This window comes from Salmo salar, chromosome 01, assembly GCF_965601325.2.
Source record: "Salmo salar chromosome 01, fSalSal1, whole genome shotgun sequence".
NCBI lineage: Eukaryota > Metazoa > Chordata > Actinopteri > Salmoniformes > Salmonidae > Salmo > Salmo salar.
Window position 1 is genome coordinate 137,356,143 of NC_138291.1, and position 25,284 is coordinate 137,381,426.

Here is a 25,284-nt window from a genome sequence, read left to right on the forward strand (position 1 = left end):
AACAGCTGTTTGTGGGAGTTTAGAGGGACAACGTGGCTAGGTAACGTCAGCTAACAGCTCTCTGTCATTATTGAGCTGCGCAAACGGAGCTGTTGCTATGGATACTCAGATGCAGAGGGCAAAAATTATGACGAGGGTGAAGAGTGTCTACAATTACTCACCACAACCACACGACTACTGACCACAACCGCACAACTACTGACCACAACAACGCAACTACTGACCACACAACTACTTACCATAACAACACAACCACAGACCACAGCTACCGACTGCGATTAATGACCACAATCACACAACTATTGGCCAAAACCACACACATACTGACCACAACTACTGACAACAAGCACACAACTACTGACCACAAGCACACAACTACTAACCACACAACTCTTCACCACAACCACCGACCACAACCACACAAATATTGACCACACAACTACTATCCAAAACTACTGACGACAAATACTGACCATAACTACTGACCACACAACTTCTGACCACAACCACACAACTGCTGACCCACACAACTACCTGACCACACACCTAGTGACCACACAACTACTGACCACAACCAAATAACTGCTGACTACAAATTGCAACTACTAACCACAACCACACATTTACTGACCTCTACTACTGACAAACTAAAGAACACTACTGACTAGGGATGGGCATTTGAAATGATTTCACTATTCTAGTAATATCATTATTAGTACAACTTTTTTTAACTTCTTCCGCTACCACAAAAAGTATTTTAAAGAGCTTTAGCAAGCCCCACAACTTTACTTGTAAAGTTACCATCTAGTTCAGAGTAGATATTTAAGAGTTTTTGGAAAACTGAGGGAGCTTTCACCGTCATTCTGTTACCAAACTTTACATCTGCACTGTTCTTTGAATAAATTTTTTTTTTTACTTTCAGTGTAAATTCTTAACAGTAGTCCTTGGTTCATAGAATTGTATGATTTTGTTGAACTTGCAATCAATGGTTTTTGTTTGGCGTACTTTTATAGTGAAAAATGAGTCAGCCTCATTCTGTTACTGTGCAATTGCCCTCCTTGATCATTTTCTTTACCTATTATCTTTACTATCAACACAAAGCAAACACAAATCTTTACATGCTAAGATGAGGCATTACAGTTATTGTGTATATCTGACAAAGGTATTTTCCACATTCAGAGAGTGTGAGGATGAGTGTGGAGAATGACCCACAGCCGCTTGTATTCAGTCAGGTTGATCCTGACAAACAAGGTGTCAATATTTTAGTAACTGAAGGACAAAGTCCATTCTTCACATTGTTTGTGTTGCGATGGCACTTATTTCTTAAGTTTACAGCAATTGGGGGGATGGGATGGGTAGCTTTTAATCCCCGTTTTGAAAAGCCTGCCTTCGAGGGTGGGAACAAGGAAGTATGGCTCCCTTCAGGCTGTAGTCTTTACAAAGCCAGGGAAAATGAGTCAACCTAGATATCCTACAATGTCTTGGCAGATAGGAACATCGTTGAGTAAAGTCCAATTGCTCTATTGAAGGACTACCATATCTACTCGCGTGATCGGCGAAACACAAAGGCCACAAAAATTGATACAAAACATGACTCCATAAATGTTTAGATCAGACAGCAAGCTCAATCAACCAATGATATCATTGGTTGAACTCTCCCGGCACGAAAATTCTAAAATACAGCTATTGTGCATATTAATGTCTGAAACGCCCTCTCATCATTCATAATTATGTAGGGAGACTGGAAAAACACCCCAAATTATGTCTAGCTGTTAAGTTTCCCTTTAAAAAGGCTATGTCATTGTTTGAAAATATTTGATTAACTATTTTGATGTTGATTGTAAAGGGTTGGAGAGTGAGCTCGGCTCAGTCCCTACCTACAGTTGATTGAAGAGCAATCTATGGAACATACAGAATATATATATATATCTCCTCCCAGACCTGGACTAAAGCATCCGCCAACTCCTGGACAGTCTGTGGTGCAACGTGGCGTTGGTGGATGGATTGAGACATGATGTCCCAGATGTGCTCAATTGGATTCAGGTCTGGGGAACGGGCGGGCCAGTCCATAGCATCAATGCCTTCCTCTTGCAGGAACTGCTGACACACTCCAGCCACATGAGGTTTAGCATTGTCTTGCATTAGGAGGAACCCAGGGCCAACCGCACCAGCATATGGTCTCACAAGGGGTCTGAGGATCTCATCTCGGTACCTAATGGCAGTCAGGCTACCTCTGGCGAGCACATGGAGGGCTGTGCGGCCCCCCAAAGAAATGCCACCCCACACCATGACTGACCCACCGCCAAACCGGTCATGCTGGAGGATGTTGCAGGCAGCGTCTCCAGACTCTGTCACGTCTGTCACGTGCTCAGTGTGAACCTGCTTTCATCTGTGAAGAGCACAGGGCGCCAGTGGCGAATTTGCCAATCTTGGTGTTCTCTGGCAAATGCCAAACGTCCTGCACGGTGTTGGGCTGTAAGCACAACCCCCACCTGTGGACGTCGGGCCCTCATACCACCCTCATGGAGTCTGTTTCTGACCGTTTGAGCAGACACATGCACATTTGTGGCCTGCTGGAGGTCATTTTGCAGGGCTCTGGCAGTGCTTCTCCTGCTCCTCCTTGCACAAAGGCGGAGGTAGCGGTCCTGCTGCTGGGTTGTTGCCCTCCTATGGCCTCCTCCACGTCTCCTGATGTACTGGCCTGTCTCCTGGTAGCGCCTCCATGCTCTGGACACTATGCTGACAGACACAGCAAACCTTCTTGCCACAGCTCGCATTGATGTGCCATCCTGGGTGAGCTGCACTACCTGAGCCACTTGTGTGGGTTGTAGACTCCGTCTCATGCTACCACTAGAGTGAAAGCACCGCCAGCATTCAAAAGTGACCAAAACATCAGCCAGGAAGCATAGGAACTGAGAAGTGGTCTGTGGTCCCCACCTGCAGAACCACTCCTTTATTGGGGGTGTCTTGCTAATTGCCTATAATTTCCACCTGTTGTCTATTCCATTTGCACAATAGCATGTGAAATTTATTGTCAATCAGTGTTGCTTCCTAAGTGGACAGTTTGATTTCACAGAAGTGTGATTGACTTGGAGTTACATTGTGTTGTTTAAGTGTTCCCTTTATTTTTTTGAGCAGTGTGTATATATATAAAAAAAGATTTTAAGAACTAGGCCTATTTTGGTTATGATTGTTAAGTTTTGAAGAGGGCTCAGCCTCTACCTACACGTTACTAAGTTTGTCATGGACCAGGCTTTTCCCACAGCCATTATGCCTTTGACACTCAGGGGGTGGCATGCCATGAGTCTGGCAAGTGAGTCTATCCTGGACCCTGTGTGTCCTCAAGGCAGCATTTTTCTGTCAGTGAGGAGGTAAAAATGCTTCCTTAACAAAGCCTGGTGTCATCCGCTCCGATGACATGGAAGCAATCTCACACGCCTCAATTTCCTTCTTTCTGGGATATTTTCAGAGTCGGCTAAGAATAGGCCAGAGAAATCTCTCAGGTCACAGCAAGCAGCCTACGCAACGTCTATTATTACACCATTAAGGTCTTTGTTGTTGTGTAGTACAGTGGATTCAATGCACGTGGTTCATTACCTAAGTAACCAAGTTGGCTGGATGTCCTTTTCGCTGGTGGACCATTCTTGACACACACAGCAGCGTTGCCCTTCTGGACACACTCAAACCAGTACGCCTGGCACCTACTACCATACACCATTCAAAGGAACTTAAATATTTTGTCTTGCCCATTTCACCTTCTGAATGGCACACATACACAATCAATGACTCAATTGTCTAAAGGCTTAAAAAAATATTATTTAACTGTCTCCTCCCCTTCATCTATACTGATTTTGAAGTGGACATCAATAAGGGATCATAGCTTTCACCTGGATTCACCTGGTCAGTTTATCATGGAAAGAGCATGTTCCTAATGTTTTGTACACTCAGTTTATGTTTGTGTTAGTGTGGGTGTGTCGTGTTGCTCCTGACCACCTCTTATAGCAATCCTGCAGTAGCGGTCTGCAAGGACTCCCTCAGGTAGGACTCATTGGCTATTGATCAGTTGGTTCAACCTGTTGTTCATGCTCCTAAAACCCCCACAGCCCTCTATCTCCATCGGAGCCCAACTACAAATACACTAGTCAAGTTGTCTGTTTGTTCTTAGACTTGCCTGGTATAGGACTGCTAGAGCTTTGTCGTCTGATCTTGAAATTCTCAGTAATGGAATAACTTGCTGGCACATGCCACCTGGTGTTGGAGTTGAAATAATAAACTACACTGAACAAAAATATAAACACAGCATGTAAAATGTTGGTCCCATGTTTCATGAGCTGAAATAAAATCAAATCAAATGTATTTTTATATAGCCCTTCGTACATCAGCTGATATTCTCAAAGTGCTGTACAGAAACCCAGCCTAAAACCCCAAACAGCAAGCAAAGCATGTGAAAGAAGCACGGTGGCTAGGAAAAACTCCCTAGGAAAAACTCCCTAGAAAGGCCAAAAACCTAGGAAGAAACCTAGAGAGGAACCAGGCTATGAGGGGTGGCCAGTCCTCTTCTGGCTGTGCAGGGTGGATATTATAACAGAACATGGTCAAAATGTTAAAATGTTCATAAATGACCAGCATGGTCAAATAATAATAATCATAGTAGTTGTCGAGGGTGCAACAAGCACGTCCGGTGAACAGGTCAGGGTTCCATAGCCGCAGGCAGAACAGTTGAAACTGGAGCAGCAGCACGGCCAGGTGGACTGGGGACAGCAAGGAGTCATCATACCAGGTAGTCCTGAGGCATGGTCCTAGGGCTCAGGTCATCCGAGAGAAAGACGAGAGAAGAGAGAATTAGAGAGAGCATATTTAAATTCACACAGGACACCGGATAAGACAAGAGAAATACTCCAGATGTAACAGACTGACCCTAGCCCCCCGACACATAAACTACTGCAGCATAAATACTGGAGGCTGAGACAGGAGGGATCAGAAGACACTGTGGCCCCATCCGATGATACCCCCGGACAGGGCCAAACAGGCAGGATATAACCCCACCCACTTTGCCAAAGCACAGCCCCCACACCACTAGAGGGATGTCTCCAACCACCAACTTACCGTCCTAAGACAAGGCCGAGTATAGCCCACAACGATCTCCGCCATGGCACAACCCAAGGGGGGGGCGCCAACCCAGACAGGAAGACCACGTCAGTGACTCAACCCACTCAAGTGACGCACCCCTCCCATGGACGGCATGGAAGAACACCAGTAGGCCAGTGACTCAGCCCCTGTAAAAGGGTTAGAGGCAGAGAATCCCAGTTGAAAGAGGGGAACCGGCAAGGCAGAGACAGCAAGGGCGGTTCGTTGCTCCAGCCTTTCCGTTCACCTTCACACTCCTGGGCCAGACTATACTTAATCATAGGACCTACTGAAGAGATAAGTCTTCAGTAAAGACTTAAAGGTTGAGACTGAGTCTGCGTCTCTCACATTGGTAGGCAGACCATTCCATAAAAATGGAGCTCTATAGGAGAAAGCCCTACCTCCAGCCGTTTGCTTAGAAATTCTAGGGACAATTAGGAGGCCTGCGTCTTGTGACCGTAGCGTACGTGTAGGTATGTACGGCAGGACCAAATCGGAAAGATAGGTAGGAGCAAGCCCATGTAATGCTTTGTAGGTTAGCAGTAAAACCTTGAAATCAGCCCTTGCCTTAACAGGAAGCCAGTGTAGGGAGGCTAGCACTGGAGTAATATGATCACATTTTTTGGTTCTAGTCAGGATTCTAGCAGCCGTATTTAGCACTAACTGAAGTTTATTTAGTGCTTTATCCGGGTAGCCGGAAAGTAGAGCATTGCAGTAGTCCAGCCTAGAAGTAACAAAAGCATGGATTAATTTTTCTGCGTCATTTTTGGACAGAAAATTTCTGATTTTTGCAGTGTTACGTAGATGGAAAAAAGCTGTCCTTGAAACAGTCTTGATATGTTCTTCAAAAGAGAGATCAGGGTCCAGAGTAACGCCGAGGTCCTTCACAGTTTTATTTGAGACGACTGTACAACCATCCAGATTAATTGTCAGATTCAACAGAAGATCTCTTTGTTTCTTGGGACCTAGAACAAGCATCTCTGTTTTGTCCGAGTTTAAAAGTAGAAAGTTTGCAGCCATCCACTTCTTTATGTCTGAAACACAGGCTTCTAGCGAGGGCAATTTTGGGGCTTCACCATGTTTCATTGAAATGTACAGCTGTGTGTCGTCCGCATAGCAGTGAAATTTAACATTATGTTTTCGAATGACATCCCCAAGAGGTAAAATATATAGTGAAAACAATAGTGGTCCTAAAACGGAACCTTGAGGAACACCGAAATTTACAATTGATTTGTCAGAGGACAAACCATTCACAGAGACAAACTGATATCTTTCCGACAGATAAGATCTAAACCAGGCCAGAACTTGTCCATGTAGACCAATTTGGGTTTCCAATCTCTCCAAAAGAATGTGGTGATCGATGGTATCAAAAGCGGCACTAACATCCCTGAAATGTTCTATACACACAAAAAGCTTATTTGTGCCGGGGACAATAAAAGGTGTGCAGTTTTGTCACAAAATGCCACAGATGTCTCAAGTTTTGAGGGAGCATGCAGTTGGCATGCTGACTGCTGGAATGTCCACCAGGGCTGTTGCCAGAGAATTTAATGTTAATTTCTCTACCATAAGCCGCCATCCTTTTAGAGAATTTGGCAGTACGTCCAACCGGCCTCACATTCGCAGACCACATGTATCCACGCCAGCCCAGGACCGGCTTATTCACCTGCAGGATGTTCTGAGACCAGCCAACCAGACAGCCCATGAAATTGTGGGTTTGCACAACTGAATAATTTCTGCAGAAACTGTCAAAAACCGTCTCAGGGAAGCCCATCTGCATGCTCGTCGTCCTCACCAGGGTCTTGACCTGACTGCAGTTTGGCATTGTATGTGGGCAAATGCTCACCTTCAATGGCCACTGGCACACTGGAGAAGTGTCCTCTTCACAGCTAAATCACGGTTTCAACTGTATTGGGCAGATGGCAGACAGCGTGTATGGCATTGTGTGGGCGAGCAGTTTGCTGATGTCAACGTTGTGAACAAGAGTGCCCCATGGTGGCGATGGGGTTATGGTATGGGCAGACATAAGCTGCAGACAAAGAACACTGTTGCATTTTATCGATGGGAATTTGAATGCACAGAGATGCCGTGATGAGGTCCTGTGGCCGGCCCATTGTCGTGCCATTAATTCGCCGCCATCACCTCATGTTTCAGCATGATAATGCATTGCCCTGCATCGACGTATACAACAGCACATTCCATTTCCCACCAATGTCCAGCAACTTTGCACAGCCATTGAAGAGGAGTGGGATAATTTGAAGGAGGTGTCTCGCTGAATGAGGCAAATGGTCACACCTGATACTGACTGGTTTTCTGATCCATGCCCCTACTTAAAAAAAAAGAAGATATCTGTGACCAAAATGCATATCTGTACTCCCAGTCATGTGAAATAAAAAATATACATACATACATACATACATACATACATACATACATACATACATACATACATACAGTTGAAGTTTACATACACTTAGGTTGGAGTCATTAAAACTCGTTTTTTTCAACCACTCCACAAATTTCTTGTTAACAAACTATAGTTTTGGCAAGTCGGTTAGGACATCTACTTTGTGCATGACACAAGTAATTTTTCCAACAATTGTTTACAGACAGATTATTTCACTTATAATTCACTGTATCACAATTCCAGTGGGTCAGAGTTTACATACACCAAGTTGACTGTGCCTTTAAACAGCTTGGAAAATTCCAGAAAATGATGTCATGGCTTTAGAAGCTTCTGATAGGCAAATTGACATCATTTGAGTCAATTGGAGTTGTACCTGTGAATGTATTTCAAGGCCTACCTTCAAACTCAGTGCCTCTTTGCTTGACATCATGGGAAAATCAAAAGAAATTAGTCCAAGACCTCAGAAAGAATTGTGGACCTCCACAAGTCTGGTTCATCCTTGGGAGCAATTTCCAAACGCCTGAAGGTACCACATTCATCTGTAACAAACAATAGTACGCAACTATAAACACCATGGGACCATGCAGCCGTCATACCGCTCAGGAAGGAGACGCGTTCTGTCTCCTAGAGATGAACATACTTTGGTGCAAATCAATCCCAGAACAACAGCAAAGGACCTTGTGAAGATGCTGGAGGAAACAGGTACAAAAGTATCTATATTCACAGTAATACGAGTCCGATATCATGGGGACAAAGACTGTACTTTTTGGAGAAATGTCCCCTGGTCTGATGAAACAAAAATAGAACTGTTTGGCTATAATGACCATTGTTATGTTTGGAGGAAAAAGGGGGATGCTTGCAAGCCGAAGAACACCATCCCAACCGTGAATCACGGGGGTGGCAGCATCATGTTGTGGGGGTGCTTTGCTGCAGGAGGAACTGGTGCACTTAACAAAATAGATGGCATCATGAGGTAGGAAAATTATGTGGATATATTGAAGCAACATCTCAAGACATCAGTCAGGATGCTAAAGCTTGGTCGCAAATTGGTCTTCCAAATGGACAATAACCCCAAGCATACTTCCAAAGTTGTGGCAAAATGGATTAAGGACAACAAAGTCAAGGTATTGGAGTGGCCATCACAAAGCCCTGACCTCAATCCTATAGAAATGTGGGCAAAACTGAAATAGCATGTGCGAGCAAGGAGGCCTACAAACCTGACTCAGTTACACCAGCTCTGTCAGGAGGAATGGGACAAAATTCACCCAACTTATTGTGGGAAGCTTGTGGAACGCTCCCCAAAACGTTTGACCCAAGTTAAACAATTTAAAGGCAATGCTACCAAATACTAATTGAGTGTATGTAAACTTCTGACCCACTGGGAATGTGATGAAAGAAATAAAAGCTGAAATAAGTCCTTCTCTTTACTAATATTCTGACATTTCACATTCTTAAAATAAAGTGGTGATCCTAACTGACCTAAAACAGGGAATTTGTACTTGGATTACATTTCAGGAATTATGAAAAACTGAGTTTAAATGTATTTGGCTAAGGTGTATGTGAACTTCAACTGTGTGTGTGTGTGTGTGTCTGTGTGTGTGTGTGTGTGTATATAAGGGCCTAATGGAATTATTTCAATTCACTGATTTCCTTACAGTTAATTTAACTCAGTAAAATCTTTGAAATTGTTGCATTTACGGTGTCTTCGGAAAGTATTCAGACCCCTTGACTTTTTCCACATTTTGTTACCTTGCAGCCTTATTCTAAAATTGATTTAGTTTTTTCTAACCAACAATTTATCTACACAATATTTGTTGACGTGTACCTATGATGAAAATTACAGGCCTCTCATATTTTTAAGTGGGAGAACTTGCACAATTGGTGGCTGACTAAATACTTTTTTGCCCCACTGTATGTAAATAAGATATTTCAGTTTTTTATGTAATACATATTTTTTTTTTAACTGTTTTTGCTTTGTCATTATGGGGTATTGTGTGTAGATTGCTGAGGAACATTTTTTATCAATCCATTTTAGAATAAGGCTGTGACGTAACAAAATGTGGAAAAAGTCAAAGGGTCTGAATACTTTCCGAAAGCACTGTATATTTTTGTTCAGTGCAATTCACAAGATGGACATTTTATTTTGGGGTAGTTGAGGATCATCATTTCTTTTTTTTTCTTCTGAAAATTGTAATATTGTCAACCATCTTTTCAGCTTTGGAAAAGCACCTGATTTAGGTATACTTCATGAGCCTGCCACCTCTTTTTAGAACATTTTTTATTTTATTTTATAGATTCTGTTCCAGACTGGTCCTGCCATAACCATATCTCATAATAGTGATGTGAGAGAATGAGCTTTTGGCCTTTCATCAATTAGATTTGCTCACCTCCTGCACCCTCTCTCCTCCACTCTGACCTGTCTCGCCTCCTGAAAACGGTCAAGGAGAAGAGTTGACGTGAATGAATGGAAATGCACTTGCAATGAAATGGTCCTTCTCCACTCGTGCGTCATTAGCCAACTTTTACGTTTGCAGGGGTGGATCCCAAAGTGCTCATAACAAATGAAGTTACTATTTTGTAGATAACAATAAGTAACATTTGTTTTTAGATGTGTGCATGTTTTTCTCCTCTGACAAAACAAAAGGCTGATTCAAAGGTGGTGTGGCAAATTTCAAGACTCTTCTATGGTTGGATACATATTTCTATCCTCGATGAAAGGTGACTATCGAGGAGCGGACGACACTCTTCCATAAGCCTACTAACGAATTGACACACTCCTCAACCACTTATTGGGTTCCGGGTTATGGAGGAGAGAGGATGGAGGAGACAAGACAGAGAACGGTCTTTTACCCAAAAGAGAATCTCCCATATATTCAGTGTAGATTGGCGCAGTTCCTATAATCACCACCAGAGAGCAGTCTCTTCCCTTGCAATGGTAGCCAACAGTTACGGCGCATTGATTACACTGTCCCTGTGCTGTTATCAATCATATACTGATGTAGACTTTCAAAATCTCAACCTGACCTACCTTTTAATTCCTGTATATGTTATGTTACGATACATTTTAAGTTGTTATTTCAGACTCTGGTAGACACGCAGGTCTGTAAGTGGTATGTACCAGTGATGCACATGCTTATCTGGTGCAGCATCTGTGCATCATGAAAGGTTTGCCTTGTCTTATCTCGTTGCACAAAAAGAGGTCAGTGGGGCTGCTGTTTTTTACAGAGCAGAGCATGCTTCTGGTTTGGGTTTCTGTGTTTGAGCTGCGTAGTCTGCCGAGAGACCCTGCAGAGAAGTCTCCAGTAAATCTACAGAGTCTGACCCTTGTCATGTCCTTTATCAGCACCCAGAGAAAGGTGAGGGACCTGGGATCTGTTTATACTGAACAAACCGGAGGCTGGAGGCTGATTTTTGCTTGTTGTGTAGGAAGAAACGTGACATCACCTCTATCGGGCCCTTACTGTCCCTGTGTGTGCTCTGTGCGTGTGCGTGAGACCGTGACCAGCGTCCCTGGTTTCTATTTCAATAGGAGGCCCCCTTTTTCTTTGATCTTCCGTGTTGACGGAGTAGCAGTCCCTCAGTCCCTTGACCATGTTGCATACCACATCTTGAGGTTTACTTCACTCACAACATCCTGTGCCCCTATACAAGTATCAATGTGTCTGCTCTTACTATGCACACGGTGCCTGTAGTGTGCATTCTATAGGCTATATACGACTCAAAGGTTCTTTTTATCACAGTGGTTATGTGAGTTCAAAGGACATGTAGTGTGGCTGAGCACATCTGAATTGAAATGAAAGCGGAGAGGAGAGAGAGAGGACACAATGTTTTTTCCTCTCCAGATCTTACAGTATCTTTGGCTGGAAACAGATGGCGTTAGCAGATGTGATCCTGCCCGGCGTCTCCAGAGTGGCGAGTGGCGTGCTCAGTGACAGAACAGACGTCAGTAGTGTCACAGAGTAGATCGGTGGGTGACGTGGGTGCAGTGTCCAAACGCCAAAAACACGGACTCACTGTGCACTAGTTCTGCCCATCACACCTCTCATGACTGATCTCTGACTCTGTGTCCCTTCTCTCCATCCCTCTTCTCCCCCGCTCTCGATCACCTCTTTTCTCTCTTTCTCTCTCCACCCCCCCCTCTCCCTCCTACCTCCAGTGTTTCAGGACACTGTGCTGTAAAGGACAGCCCCCTCCCAGACCAGAGTATGACCTGGTGTGTATTGGACTCACAGGCTCTGGGAAGACCAGCCTACTGTCAAGACTCTGCAGTGAAGCCACAGACAACATTGGGCCAACCACGGGTGAGGTTCAACTCCACCTGATGAAATCACAGTCCAAATGCTCCTTATACAGTTCTCCTTACTCTGCATTAGTTTTTTTTGCAGTACAGCAGTCAAGTATCCTATGCATTGAATCAATTTAGCGTCAGTAGTTAAGTGATGAGCTTTCGGGACCTATTCCCTACCTGCAGAAAAGAGCACGATATGAGTATTTTCCAACACTTATACATTCTTTCTCTTGCCTCTTTTTAAGCAATGTCTGCCATGTCTTCCTGTGTGAAGCTTTACATGTAATTCTCCTTTCTAGGTTTCAGCATCAAAGCTGTTCCATTCCAGAATGCCATTCTGAACGTGAAAGAGCTTGGAGGTATTTTTTCACCTATTTTCCATTATGATGTGAACACAGTATTCCCGTTGTCAGGGTACTCAAGTTTTGTAGTTCAGTGGGCAAAACATATATTTTTTTACACTTATTGAGTCTTCTTATTGGACAAGTGTCAATGGGACTTCCTCCGTTTCACAAAAAGTTGACTCCCATTCCGTGCCAACTGAACATGACCCTAGCTGTGCACCGTCCAAGAATATCTGCAAAATATAAACATATAGGAAACCCTAAAGGTTCTAAAACAATGTTAAGGAACTTTTCCTTTGCTCGATAAATGTTAGAATCCCCTAAGATAGTAAATGTTATTGAGACCTCGAATGACACACATCCTCTGTGAAGATGAGTCATAGTTATCTCTCAATTGATGATCTTTGCATCAGAAAGCAACGTGTCAGACAGACAACACGCAAATGAAGTAGCTAACACATTCTCTCAAATGTCACTCGCCTGCTGGGCGTGCAACTGTGTGTGTCAGAGAGGCAGTAATGCGTAAGTCCTTTCTGTGGTGTGTGTGTGTGTTGGGGGGGCTGTATAACATCATTGGTGTGGACAGGGACTCTCCCTTATTTGGGATGCACCCTGGAGTTGGGAACATTCAGCCTCTCATCCTACAGTTAGAAGCTGGAGACACACACCCCAAAATGTTGACAAGGTGCAGAGTAACAGTCCATAAACCTGGAAGAAAACAATGATCGCCGCACCCTCTAATCAGTTTAATGTATTAGACCTACTCCCTTATTCTTTAGGGACCAAACCAAGGTTTGGAAGAAAGCATTTGTGTGCTGAAATGTTAAGGACACACCATAACGAACGCCGGCCTTGCGCAATAGATCACCTGCTGGGTGTCGACGAATGGCGGTAATTCAACATGTAGAATTGTCGGTAAACTAACAGAAAATAATGGCCGATAATGTTGTTAGATAGAATGGCCACCCGGCACCCGCTGCTTTTAGCCATTCGTCGGCACTGTCTATTTTGTAATTTAGTCCATCACTAAAGAATGAATCATTGGGTCTCTCGTGTAGTTCGGGAGACAGTACAGTAATGTTTTTCTAGGTTATCTGTGGGGTGTTTGGAGGTCAACAGGTCAAACAGTACTGGTAATGTTTGTTTCTGTTTGGGTTTCACTCTCTATCTCCATGACTGTGGTCTTGTCTGTCTGCTACAGGTTTTAGTGTTGTTGGTTCGTCTGCCCCCTGGCTGGGATGTTTTTGGTTTGTTTGTGTGTGTGTGTGTGTGTGTGTGTGTGTGTGTGTGTGTGTGTGTGTGCCTGTGTGTGTGTGTGTGTGTGTGTGTGTGTGTGTGCCTGTGTGTGTGTGTGTGTGTGTGTGTGTGCCTGTGTGTGTGTGTGTGTGTGTGCCTGTGTGTGTGTGTGCCTGTGTGTGTGTGTGTGTGTGTGTGTGTGTGTGTGTGTGTGTGTGTGTGTGTGTGTGTGTGTGTGTGTGTGTGTGTGTGTGTGTGTGTGTGTGTGTGTGTGTGTGTGTGTGTGTGTGTGTGTGTGTGTGTTTATGAGATAGGAGTTCAAAGCCAGTTTCCCATCAATGGGATGGTGACACCATACTGTGTGTGTGATTCCTCTGTCCGTCTGTCTGCCCGTCTGTCTGTAGCTAGGTTTCCATCCAATTGGCAACAGATTTTCATGGGAAGGTTCTAAAATCTGTATAGAAAATATATGCACATTTTCCCACGAGGTATGTTTCCATCAAATTGACTTGTTGAGTATAAAAAAATTCTGTGCGTGATGATGTAGTGTACATAAAAGCACTTTTGCACTTAGTTTCAGTGCTCTATTGCACGCTCGTTTGCAATTTCGACCTGTTATAGCCGCCGGCACTTTTTCCAGCGCCAGGATTGGTAATTTACCTGTCTTATATGAGCTCGCTTGCGCTTAGGTTATTCAAAGATCACGTTTGGGAGCAACAAAACAGTGAGCGGACATCCACCTTTTTTATTTTTTTATTTTTTATCTATGTAGGCTATTGTACATTATTTTAGCCAGCTCTTATTGTTATTTTGGATGTGTGTAAAAACCCCTGTACCGTAGGCTATATGCCCATCATGAAATCAGAGATGCGATAATCCTGTGACATTCCTAAATGTAACATATCAGCTGGTGACTCCAAGTTTACTTCGACATGATGCTATTAGGTCAATATTTACACATAAATACATTTTGTTTATTTATGTCGTATAATCTATTTCGCTGACTTTTTTTTTTTTTTTGTCCACCTTGTCAAGCATATTTTGATGCTTTGGAGAAGAAGTGACAAGGGGGGGGGACTTCCCACTGGGCGTACACTGGTTGACTCAATGTTGTTTCCACGTCATTTCAATGAAATTATAACGAAAATGAACGTGGAATTAGACGTTGAATTGACATCTGTGCCCAGTGGGTTGGACATTCGGCAATAAGGTTGAGAACAAGGTGAGGAAATAGGATGTGAGGAATCGTTGAAAGATGGAATTGAGATGGAGCCTGTCTACCTGGTCGGTTGGCAGATCGCGCTGGAAAGATGCTCTGAGTGCCCAGATGCTCCGGTGTAGACTACACCACTGTGTAGCAGTCAGTCAGTTAGTGTGTAGCCCAGGCATCTGAAACCACTTATCTCACACTCTTTATTTTCCTGAGAAACCAAGCATGATGTAATGCCATTTGTGGAAAGTGTGGTTTCTGTTACTGTCACACGTGATTGTAACACAATATGTTTTCTGGTAAACTGGCTTGTGGTCATGTTTTTGTTACTCTAAAGCTACATCTAGTAGAGAGTGAGATAAACACAATAGCCAATAGCCTACATTGTTACAGGAATGAATGGAGACTTGTTGCTTTAATAGCCTGTAAAACATCACTCAGCAGGATGACGTTTGAACATTGGTTTCGATATTCATCCCTAGATTCATGTTGTAAATTCCTCTAAAGCCTCGGCGCACAACCGCCGAAGTCTCTTTCGGTTTTTGCAGCTAGAACCAGGAGGAGGCAGAATTGAACAGTCCAGGCCACAATTGTGATGGATAGCCTAGCTCTTATGCTTGGCAGATTTTTCAGCATCTGTTCTTGAGCAATACATTAGTCCTTGATAATATGGCCTGGTTGAGACTTAACTTCCTTCCTCCCCTCTAACCCTCATCCCCCTCACACAATTATTGGAGGTGTTTTGAAACTTAATAGTTAATCTGTTTCAGCTCATAATACTACTGCCACGCAATATTATTTCATTTTAGAGCAGGCATATTGGTCAAGTGTTTAGGGGTGGAGTGGTTCATGGATTCTCACAGGGTCGTAGTAGGCTAATCGCCTGTAAACACTTGTAACGAGGGGCGGCGTTTCACCGTAAACTAGCCTGGGTCGTGTTCGTTGGGGCCCTTTTTGTACGAAATGTTTTAATGTGATTTGCAATGGGAAAACGAAAACAAGCCCAGGTAGTCCCTCCCTGTTTCAGAAATGTTTGATGCCCTAATTAATGACTGCCACCGAGATGAGGAACCTTTTTTTGTACTAGCGATGATGGTGGGCGTGGTCAAGTTGCAGTCAGGTCCACTTTTACTATAGCCCCAGAGATGGAAGAGTTAAACCATGGCTTCCTCCTCTTCCTCTTTAGATTTCAGAAAAATAAGTGGTTGTTTTTCCAGCCACACTCAGGGAGAGTAATTTAACTGACACAACTGACCCTTTTCCTATGAGTTTCTGGTTCTATTCCACCACTCTGTCACTCAACGCTAACCAAAGCCATGCCCTGCCTTGTGAGCCTTGGTGGCCACATTTTTGTACCCCCAAATTGCTGTGCAGAAAAGGAACCATATGTTCATTGTAAAAGAAGAAGGTTCATTTGAACTGTGCTGTAGAGTGGCCAGCATAGGAAACTGCTTTAATGTGCTCTCTGAGTTGTTTCTGCTTTAAAGAGAGTCTTGGGATGTGTCCCAAATGGCACACTATTCCATTTAGAGTGCACTACTTTTGACCAGGCCCCTATTGGGCGCTGGTCAAAAGTAGTGCACTATAAAGGGAATAGGTTGTCATTGGGCCACAGATTTTGTGTGTTGAACACACTTCATTTAGACAGACATGTCGTTTTCCCACCGGCCCCCAGCGCAGTGCAGAAGGCTAAAAGTTGGCATGCAGTCCTGAAGTCTGAAAAATATATAATGCAATATCCGCAAAGATTTTATGAAAGGAGGGTGGAAGCGTTTGCAAAATGCACTCCAGACGTGCTCCGATTGAAACGATGCTGAAATTCAATGCGTTTTTACCCTTTTCTTGCTGGAGGTCTCCATTACTCATAGGTATCCATTTTATTTGCCGGATTATCAACGTACAATTGAATTAGGTGGAATGATCCTCTGGAAGTTGAGGTTGAAAAGCCAGTTTCGTTGCGGGAAAACGTGACAGGCACTAAAATTTAAATATTTTATAGTTTTTGACAGTGTGTTAACTTTGATAAGAATGCTGCAGGCAGTGCCAAGAGTGTGTGTGTGCAGTGCTGTGCTTTCGGGAAAGTTTTCAGACCCCTTGACTTTTTCCACATTTTGTTACGTTACAGCTTTATTCTACAATGGATTAAATTCATGTTTTTCCTTAACAATCTACACACAACACCCCATAATGACAAAGCAAAAACAGGTTTTTATTTACATAAGTATTCAGACCCTTTGCTATGAGACTCAAAATTAAGGTCAGGTGCATCCTGTTCCCATTGATCATCCTTGAGATGTTTCTACAACTTGATACGAGTCCACCTGTGGTAAATTTAATTGATTGGACATGATTTGGAAAGGCACACACCTGTCTATATAAGGTCCCACAGTTGACAGTGCATGTCAGAGCAAAAACCAAGCCATGAGGTGGAAAGAATTGTCTGGAGAGCTCTGAGACAGGATTGTGTCGAGGCACAGATCTGAAAAGGGCACAAAAAATGTCTCCAGTATTGAAGGTTCCCAAGAACACAGTGGCCTCCATCATTCTTAAATGGAAGAAGTTTGGAACCACCAAGAATCTTCCTAGAGCTAGCCTCCCGGCCAAACTGAGCAAATGGGGGAGAAGGGCCTTGGTCAGGGAGGTGACCAAGAACGCAATGATCACTCTGATAGAGCTCCAGAGTTCATCTGTGGAGATGGGTAGAACCTTCCAGAAGGACAACCATCTCTGCAGCACTCCACCAATTAGGCCTTTAAGGTAGAGTGGCCAGACGGAAGCCACTCCTCAGTAAAAGGTACATGACAGCCCGCTTGGAGTTTGCCAAAAAGCACCTAGACTCTAAGACCATGAGAAACAAGATTCTCTGGTTTGATGAAACCAAGATTGAACTCTTTGGCCTGAATGCCGTGTCACGTCTGGAGGAAGCCTGGCACCATCCCTACAGTGAAGCATGGTGGTGGCAGCATCATGCTGTGGGGATGTTTTTCACCGGCGGGGACTGGGAGACTAGTCAGGATTGAGACAAAGATGAACGGAGCAAAGTACGGCGAGATCCTTGATGAAAACCTGCTCCAGAGCGCTCAGGACCTCAGACTGCAGTGAAGCTCCCCATCCAACCTGACAGAGCTTGAGAGGATCTAAAGAGAAGAATATAGGTGTCCCAAGCTTGTAGCGTCATGCCCAAGAAGACTCGAGGCTGTAATAACTGCCAAAGGTGCTTCAACAAAGTACTGTGTTAAGGGTCTGAATACTTATGTAAATGTGTTTATATATATATATTTTTTTTTTTTGCAAAAATGTCTAAACCTGCTTTTGCTTTGTCATTATGAGGTATTGTGTGTAGATTGATGGGGGGGGGGGGGGGACGGACAAATGAATACATTTATATTAAGGCTTTAACGTAACAAAATGTGGAAAAAGTTAAGGGGTCGGAATATTTTCCAAATGCACTGTAAATACAGTATATATGTGTGTGTTTGTATAGTTTGTATAGGGGGCCTATCTTTCAATTTTTGAAGGGGCTGATTAAATTAAGAGGTACTTGTACTGTGTGTGTGTGTGTGTGTGCCCCTGACTGTCCGTGTGTCTATGTGTACATGTCTGTGTCTGACTGCCTGTCCGTCGCTGTCTCCAGGAGCGGACTCGATAAAGAAGTACTGGTCGCGGTACTACCAGGGTTCCCAGGGGGTGGTGTTTGTCCTGGACAGCGCCTCCACAGACGAGGATCTGGAGATGGCCCGAACTGAGCTTCACTCTGCCCTGCAGCACCCCCAGCTCTGTACCTTGCCCTTCCTCATACTGGCCAACCACCAGGACAAACCAGCTGCTCGCACCACACAAGAGGTAGGCCGAACACACACACAGGTGCACACTCACACAAACCTGCTACACACTCCGAACAGGAAGAAACAACCAATGATGCATATCAACGCTATAGATGATGGTATAATATATATGTAGTAGAATATGTACACTGAGTGGACAAAACATTAGGAACATCTTCCTAATATTGAGTTGCACCCCCATGTGCCCTCAGAACAGACTCAATTCGTTGGGGAATGGACTCTACAAGGTGTCAAAAGCGTTCCACAGGGATGCTGGCCCATGTTAACTCCAATGCTTCCCACAGCTGTGTCAAGTTGGCTGGATGTCCTTTGGGTGGTGGACCATTCTTGATACAGATGGGAAACTGTTGAGCCTGAAAAACCCAGCAGCGATGCAGTTCTTGACTCACTTAAACAGGTGTGCCTGGTACCTACTACCATACCCCGTTCAAAGGCACTTAAATATTTTGTCTTGCTTATTCTCCCTCTGAATGGCACACATACACAATCAATGACTCATTTGTCTCAAGGCTTAAAAATCCTTCTTTAACCTGTCTCCTCCCCTTCACCTACACTAATTGAAGTCGATTTAACAAGTGACATTAGTAAGGGATCATAGCTTTCACCTGGATTCGCCTGGTCAGTCTGTCATGGACACTCAGTGTATATCTATGGTAACGATAGACTAGCTACCTATCCAGGGGGTGTACTTGTACATCAAGCTGCCTCAGGGTTACAGGGATGTTCTGGCCCAGACAAGGCAACTTATGGCAACACTGACATACAAACTAACACCAACCCTGGGCCTGGGGACGCAGCTTCACACTCAAGTAGATCAATTATGGTAACATAACACTTAGACAGTGGGCTTTTTACGCACCTCTTTTCGCACATTTTGAATTCAAACAGACAATGAATACTAAAAACCATACCTAGCAGGCATAATTTGGCACATTACGATCAGGTAAAGACGTCTTCCCCATACAACCAGTATACAACCTGCCAATGGAGTCATGAAAGACATTGTAATGATGTCACTCTAACCAGTTATAGATGCTGGTTATAGGCCAGTAGACACCATATAGAGTTCTAACTTACAGAGCCTTTACAAAAGTATTCAGACCCCTTGGATTTCTTCACATTATAAACTCAGCAAAAAAAAGAAACGTCTCTCTTTCAGGACCCTGTCTTTCAAAGATAATTCGTAAAAATCCAAGTAACTTCAGATCTTCATTGTAAAGGGTTTAAATACTGTTTCCCATGCTTGTTCAATGAACCATAAACAATTCATGAACATGCACCTGTGGAACGGTCGAAGACACTAACAGCTTACAGACGGTAGGCAATTAAGGTCACAGTTATGAAAACTTAGGGCACTAAAGAGGCCTTTCTACTGACTCTGAAAAACACCAAAAGAAAGATGCCCAGAGTCCCTGCTCATCTGCGTGAACGTGACTTAGGCATACTGCAAGGAGGCACGAGGACTGCAGATGTGGCCAGGGCAATAAATTGCAATGTCTGTACTGTGAGACGCCTAAGACAGTGCTACAGGGAGACAGGACGGACAGCTGATCATCCTCGCAGTGGCAGACCACGTGTAACAACACCTGCACAGGATCGGTACATCCGAAAATCACACCTGTGGGACAGGTACAGGATGGCAACATCAACTGCCCGAGTTACACCAGGAACGCACAATCCCTCCATCAGTGCTCAGACTGTCCTCAATAGGCTGAGAGAGGCTGGACTGAGGGCTTGTAGGCCTGTTGTAAAGCAGGTCCTCACCAGACATCACCGGCAACAACGTCGCCTATGGGCACAAACCCACCGTCGCTGGACCAGACAGGACTGGCAAAAAGTGCTCTTCACTGACGAGTCCTGGTTTTGTCTCACCAGGGGTGATGGTCGGATTCGCGTTTATCGTCGAAGGAATGAGCGTCACACCGAGCCTGTACTCTGGAGCGGTGTCGATTTGGAGGTGGAGGGTCCGTCATGGTCTGGGGCGGTGTGTCACAACATCATCGGACTGAGCTTGATGTCATTGCAGGCAATCTCAACGCTGTGCGTTACAGGGAAGACATCTTCCTCCCTCATGTGGTACCCTTCCTGCAGGCTCATCCTGACATGACCCTCCAGCATTACAATGCCACCAGCCATACTGCTCGTTTTGTGTGTGATTTCCTGCAAGACAGGAATGTCAGTGTTCTGCCATGGCCAGCGAAGAGCCCGGATCTCAATCCCATTGAGCACGTCTGGGACCTGTTGAATCGGAGGGTGAGGTCTAGGGCCATTCCCCCCAGAAATGTCCGGGAACTTGCAGGTGCCTTGGTGGAAGAGTGGGGTAACATCTCACAGCAAGAACTGGTGCAAATCTGGTGCAGTCCACGAGGAGGAGATGCACTGCACTACTTAATGCAGCTGGTGGCCACACCAGATACTGACTGTTACATTTGATTTTGACCCCCCCCGTTGTTCAGGGACACATTATTCCATTTACGTTAGTCACATGTCTGTGGAACTTGTTCAGTTTATGTCTCAGTTGTTGAATCTTGTTATGTTCATACAAATATTTACTCATGTTAAGTTTGCTGAAAATAAATGCAGTTGACAGTGAGAGGACGTTTCTTTTTTGCTGAGTTTGTGTTACAAAGTGGGATTAAAATGTATTTGTTATTTTTTGTCAACAATCTATACAAAATACTATTTTTTAATATATAGTCATTGCATAAGTATTAAGCACATTTTGTTTAGGCAAGCCTAAATCATTTCAGGTGTAGAATTTGGCTAAATAAGTTACTATGAGGCCATTGGAGTTTTTAAAACAGTTACAGCGTTCAATGGCTGTGATGGGAGACGACTGAGGATGGATCAACAACATAAACAACATAGACTCCGCAATAATGATCTAAATGACAGCGTGAAAAGATCTATTCCAAAACATGCATCTTGTATGCAACAAGGCACTAAAGTAATACTGCAAAAAAACCAAAGCAAAGGAATACACTTTTTGGCCTAAATGCAAAGCCTTATGTTAGGGGCAATTCCAATACAACACATCACTGTGTAACTGCCTCCTTTTTTTCAAGCATAGTGGTGGCTGCATCGTGGTATGGGTATGCTTGACATCGGCAAATACTGGGGAGTTAAGCTCATGCAAAATCCTAGAGGAAAACCTGCTTCAATCTGCTTTACACCACAGACTGGGAGAGGAATTCACCTTTCAGCAGGACAATAACCTACAACACAAGGCCAATTATACACTGGAGTGGCTTAACAATAATTTAGTTCTGTTAGTTCTGACTTAAATCTGCTTTAAAATCTATGGCAAGACTTGAAAATTGCTGTCTAGCCATGATCCCTAACATCTGGAATAATGGCCAAATACTGCACAGTGCAGGTGTGCAAATCTCCTATAGACTCACCCAAGAAGACTGACAGCTGTAATTGATGCCACAGGTGTTTCTAACATGTATTGACTCAGGGAAGCGACTATATTTGACATATTTAATTTTTATTCATTTTTTAAAGTTTTTTATTAAATATTTCTTCCACTTTGACATTAGTAGTTTGTGTAGATTGTTGACAAAAAAATTACAATTCAAAATGTTTATCCCACTTTAAGAAATCCATGGGTCTGAATACTTTTGCAAGGCACTGACCTGCACTAACTTCTGGTTGAGAAGATTACAATCAAGATTACAATCAAATAAACATGTTTTATACAATCAACCAGACTATGAAGCTCTAAAAGACATCATAATGATATCATTGCAACTCACAAATTGCAAATCACATTATTGTGGGAGTACCTTCTCTAAGAGTATGAATAAGGCTTTTTGAGCTTTGAATCCTAAGTAACCTGCCTACACCTTGTTTGAAGTACGATAGACCAACAGTAGGCGGTGCCTACTTCTCACACAAAACATATTGTTTTTGTGTTTAATAGAATAGAGACTCTGCCTGACCTGCACTAACTTCTCAGAATTCCATGATGCCCCAGCGCAGCCCTGTGATTACAGTGGGGGTCAGGCTGTCGTCATGGATACCACTATAGAGTTGTTTTAAGGTTAGCCGTGCTCATGCGAGCTAAACCAATTAAAGTAGCTGTCTGATTACCCTTGTTAACCTGCCTATTTTAAAGCAGCCGGTAAATGGTAATTGCGTTACTGCCTCAGCTGTGGCTGGCGGTGTGGTTCTGCTGTGTTTTAGTTTTAACAACGAAGAGGATTTGGTCATGGAGGCTAAGTAATTGTTTGTCAGGTATGTGAGGCCTGTGTGGTCCAGGAGTTAGTGTCGTGGACCCCGGCACACATGTATACGAGAGTCGCCATTGGTGTGGGTTTGAATCCAAACCGCTGCCTTTCTGACTCGCACTCTGTCCTACCTTTCCTGGCTCCTCTTCACTATCCTATCCCAATAAAACAACACAAAAAACAGGGAAGAATAAAGGTCTGTGAGGTTTTTAATCATGTCTCGTCTCACACCTTCTCATGCCTGCCCTCACCGCACTTCTCTCCTGCTGTTTCAGCTAGGGACTGGAGAGTTCTCATATTGATCTGAGGTAAAAACCAACAACAAACAAAAAGTAAAAGTTCTGTCCCAAGTTGTAAACAGGATGTACATTCATTGTTATGTCTTGCGATCAGTCCCTATATATCCCAAATGACACCTTATTCCCTATGTAGTGGACTACTTTTGACCAGGACTGACTGGGTTCTGTTCAAACGTAGTACACTATATAGGGAATAGGGTGCTATTTTAGGATGTAACTCTTGTCTGTCTCAGTCACTGACCCTGCCTGGTACACATATCTTAAAATAAAGGTTCACCCATTTTGAATGTTATATTGTTTTTGTGCATCTCTGAGTGATGTTCTATCGATTGCCTGGGTAATTTCATGTTTTCATGTATCTGAGTTATTGGTGTTCAAGCAGGCAGAAATCCGTTTTATGTTAAGTAGCACTGTGGTAAAGTCGCTTTTAGATCGAAAATGTCTATCTCAGGAGGATGTCTTCTCTCGAACGAGCCATTGATCACATGTTTTTATTACCTCGAGAAATGTGTAATTTAACGTAGGGTCTAGCAGTTGCCAGAGATATTATACAAAGGAGTTAGGAATCGGATGGTCTCCGCATGTGTGGTTCCCACCGTGAAGCATGGAGGAAGAGGTGTGATGGTAATTTGCTGATGACACTGTCTGTGATTTATTTAGAATTCAAGGCACACTGAACCAGCATGGCTCCTACACCATTCTGCAGCGATACACCATCTCATCTGGTTTGTGCTTAGTGGGATTATAATTTGTTTTCAACAGGACAATGACCCAACATAGCCCTTACACAGCCTGGAGATATTTGACCAAGAAGGAGAGTGATGGTGCTGCATCAGATGACCTGGCCTCCACAATCACCCAACCTCAACCCAATTGAGATGGTTTGGGATGAGTTGGACCGCAGAGTGAAGGAAAAGCAGCCAACAAGTGCTCAGCATATGTGGGAACTCCTTCAAGACTGTTGGTAAAGCATTCCAGGTATAGCTGGTCAAGGCAATGCCAAGAGTGTCTAAAGCTGTCATCAAGGCAAGGGGGCTACTTTGAAGAATCTAAAATATATTTTGATTTGTTTAACACATTTTTTGGTTACTACATGATTACATATGTGTTATTTCATAGTTGTGATGTCTACACTATTATTCTACAATGTAGAAAATAGTAAAAATAAGAGAAACCCTGGATTGAGATGATGTGTCCACTAAGTATTCACACCCATGAGTCAATACATGTTAGAATCACCTTTTGCATCGATTATAGCTGTGAGTCTTTTTGGGTAAGTCTCTAAGAGCTTTGCACACATGGATTGTACAATATTTGCACATTATTATTTTTAAAATTCTTCACTCTGTCAAGTTGCTTGTAGATCATTGCTAGACAGCCACTTTCATGTCTTGCCATATATTTTCAAACCGATTGAACCTTTTCACACATACCAACAAATGGGTGTGATCGTTCTACAGTGGTCCCTGCAGCGTACGCTCCAATCGGTGTGACTAGAACGCTTATTTAGAAAGTACAGTTTCGATTGACGCGCAACATTCAGCATTTGAGCTAGTCACACAGTTTTTTCACAGAAACATTTTGCAGAAACACAGTCCTTACAAAGTTACAGTTGAAGTCGGAAGTTTACATACACCTTAGCCAAATACATTTAAACTAAGTTTTTCACAATTCATGACATTTAATCCTAGTAAAAATTCCCTGTCTTAGGTCAGACAGGATCACCACTTTATTTTAAGAATGTGAAATGTCAGACTAATAGTAGAGAGATTTATTTCAGCTTTTATTTCTTTCATCACATTCCCAGTGGGTCAGAAGTTTACATACACTCAATTAGTAGTTGGTAGCATTGCCTGTAAACAATTGTTGGAAAAATTACATGTCATGCATAAAGTAGATGCCGTAACCGACTTGCCAAAACTATAGTTTGTTAACAAGAAATTTGTGGAGTGGTTGAAAAAACTAGTTTTAATGACTCCAACCTAAGTCTATGTAATCTTCCGACTTGAACTGTATGTCCTGAATGTGACCAGTTCAGTAGCGACAGCATACACAATCATCCAAACCGGGAAAATGACAAAGCACAAGCGGAAACGGCAATATGAATTAGCCAATAGCAATTACTGTTTAATTTATCACATCACGGGTGAGCTCACCATTGATCTAAATAATTCAGTAAAAAAAAAATGAAATCGAAAGTAATCCGACGTGGGGTAGTTTGTGCGCACCGCCATGTTTGTTTTTTCTCATCAACCATAGATGATAATAAGAGGAGACAAGATGAGTTTGGTCCGTTTGC

The 25,284-nt window shown here is 43.4% G+C and overlaps 1 protein-coding gene across 4 annotated transcripts in view; it reads left to right on the top strand.

Annotated features, from left to right (window-relative positions):
* Positions 1 to 25,284, top strand: part of LOC100380425 (ADP-ribosylation factor-like 15) — a 64,013-nt gene that overhangs the window by 16,561 nt on the left and 22,168 nt on the right. For all 4 annotated transcript variants that reach the window (XM_014124614.3, XM_082955338.1, NM_001173709.1 and 1 more), the window contains 3 exon segments: positions 11,688 to 11,832; positions 12,119 to 12,178; positions 18,244 to 18,452. In XM_014124614.3, coding sequence (XP_013980089.1) covers positions 11,688 to 11,832; positions 12,119 to 12,178; positions 18,244 to 18,452 — 414 coding nt within the window.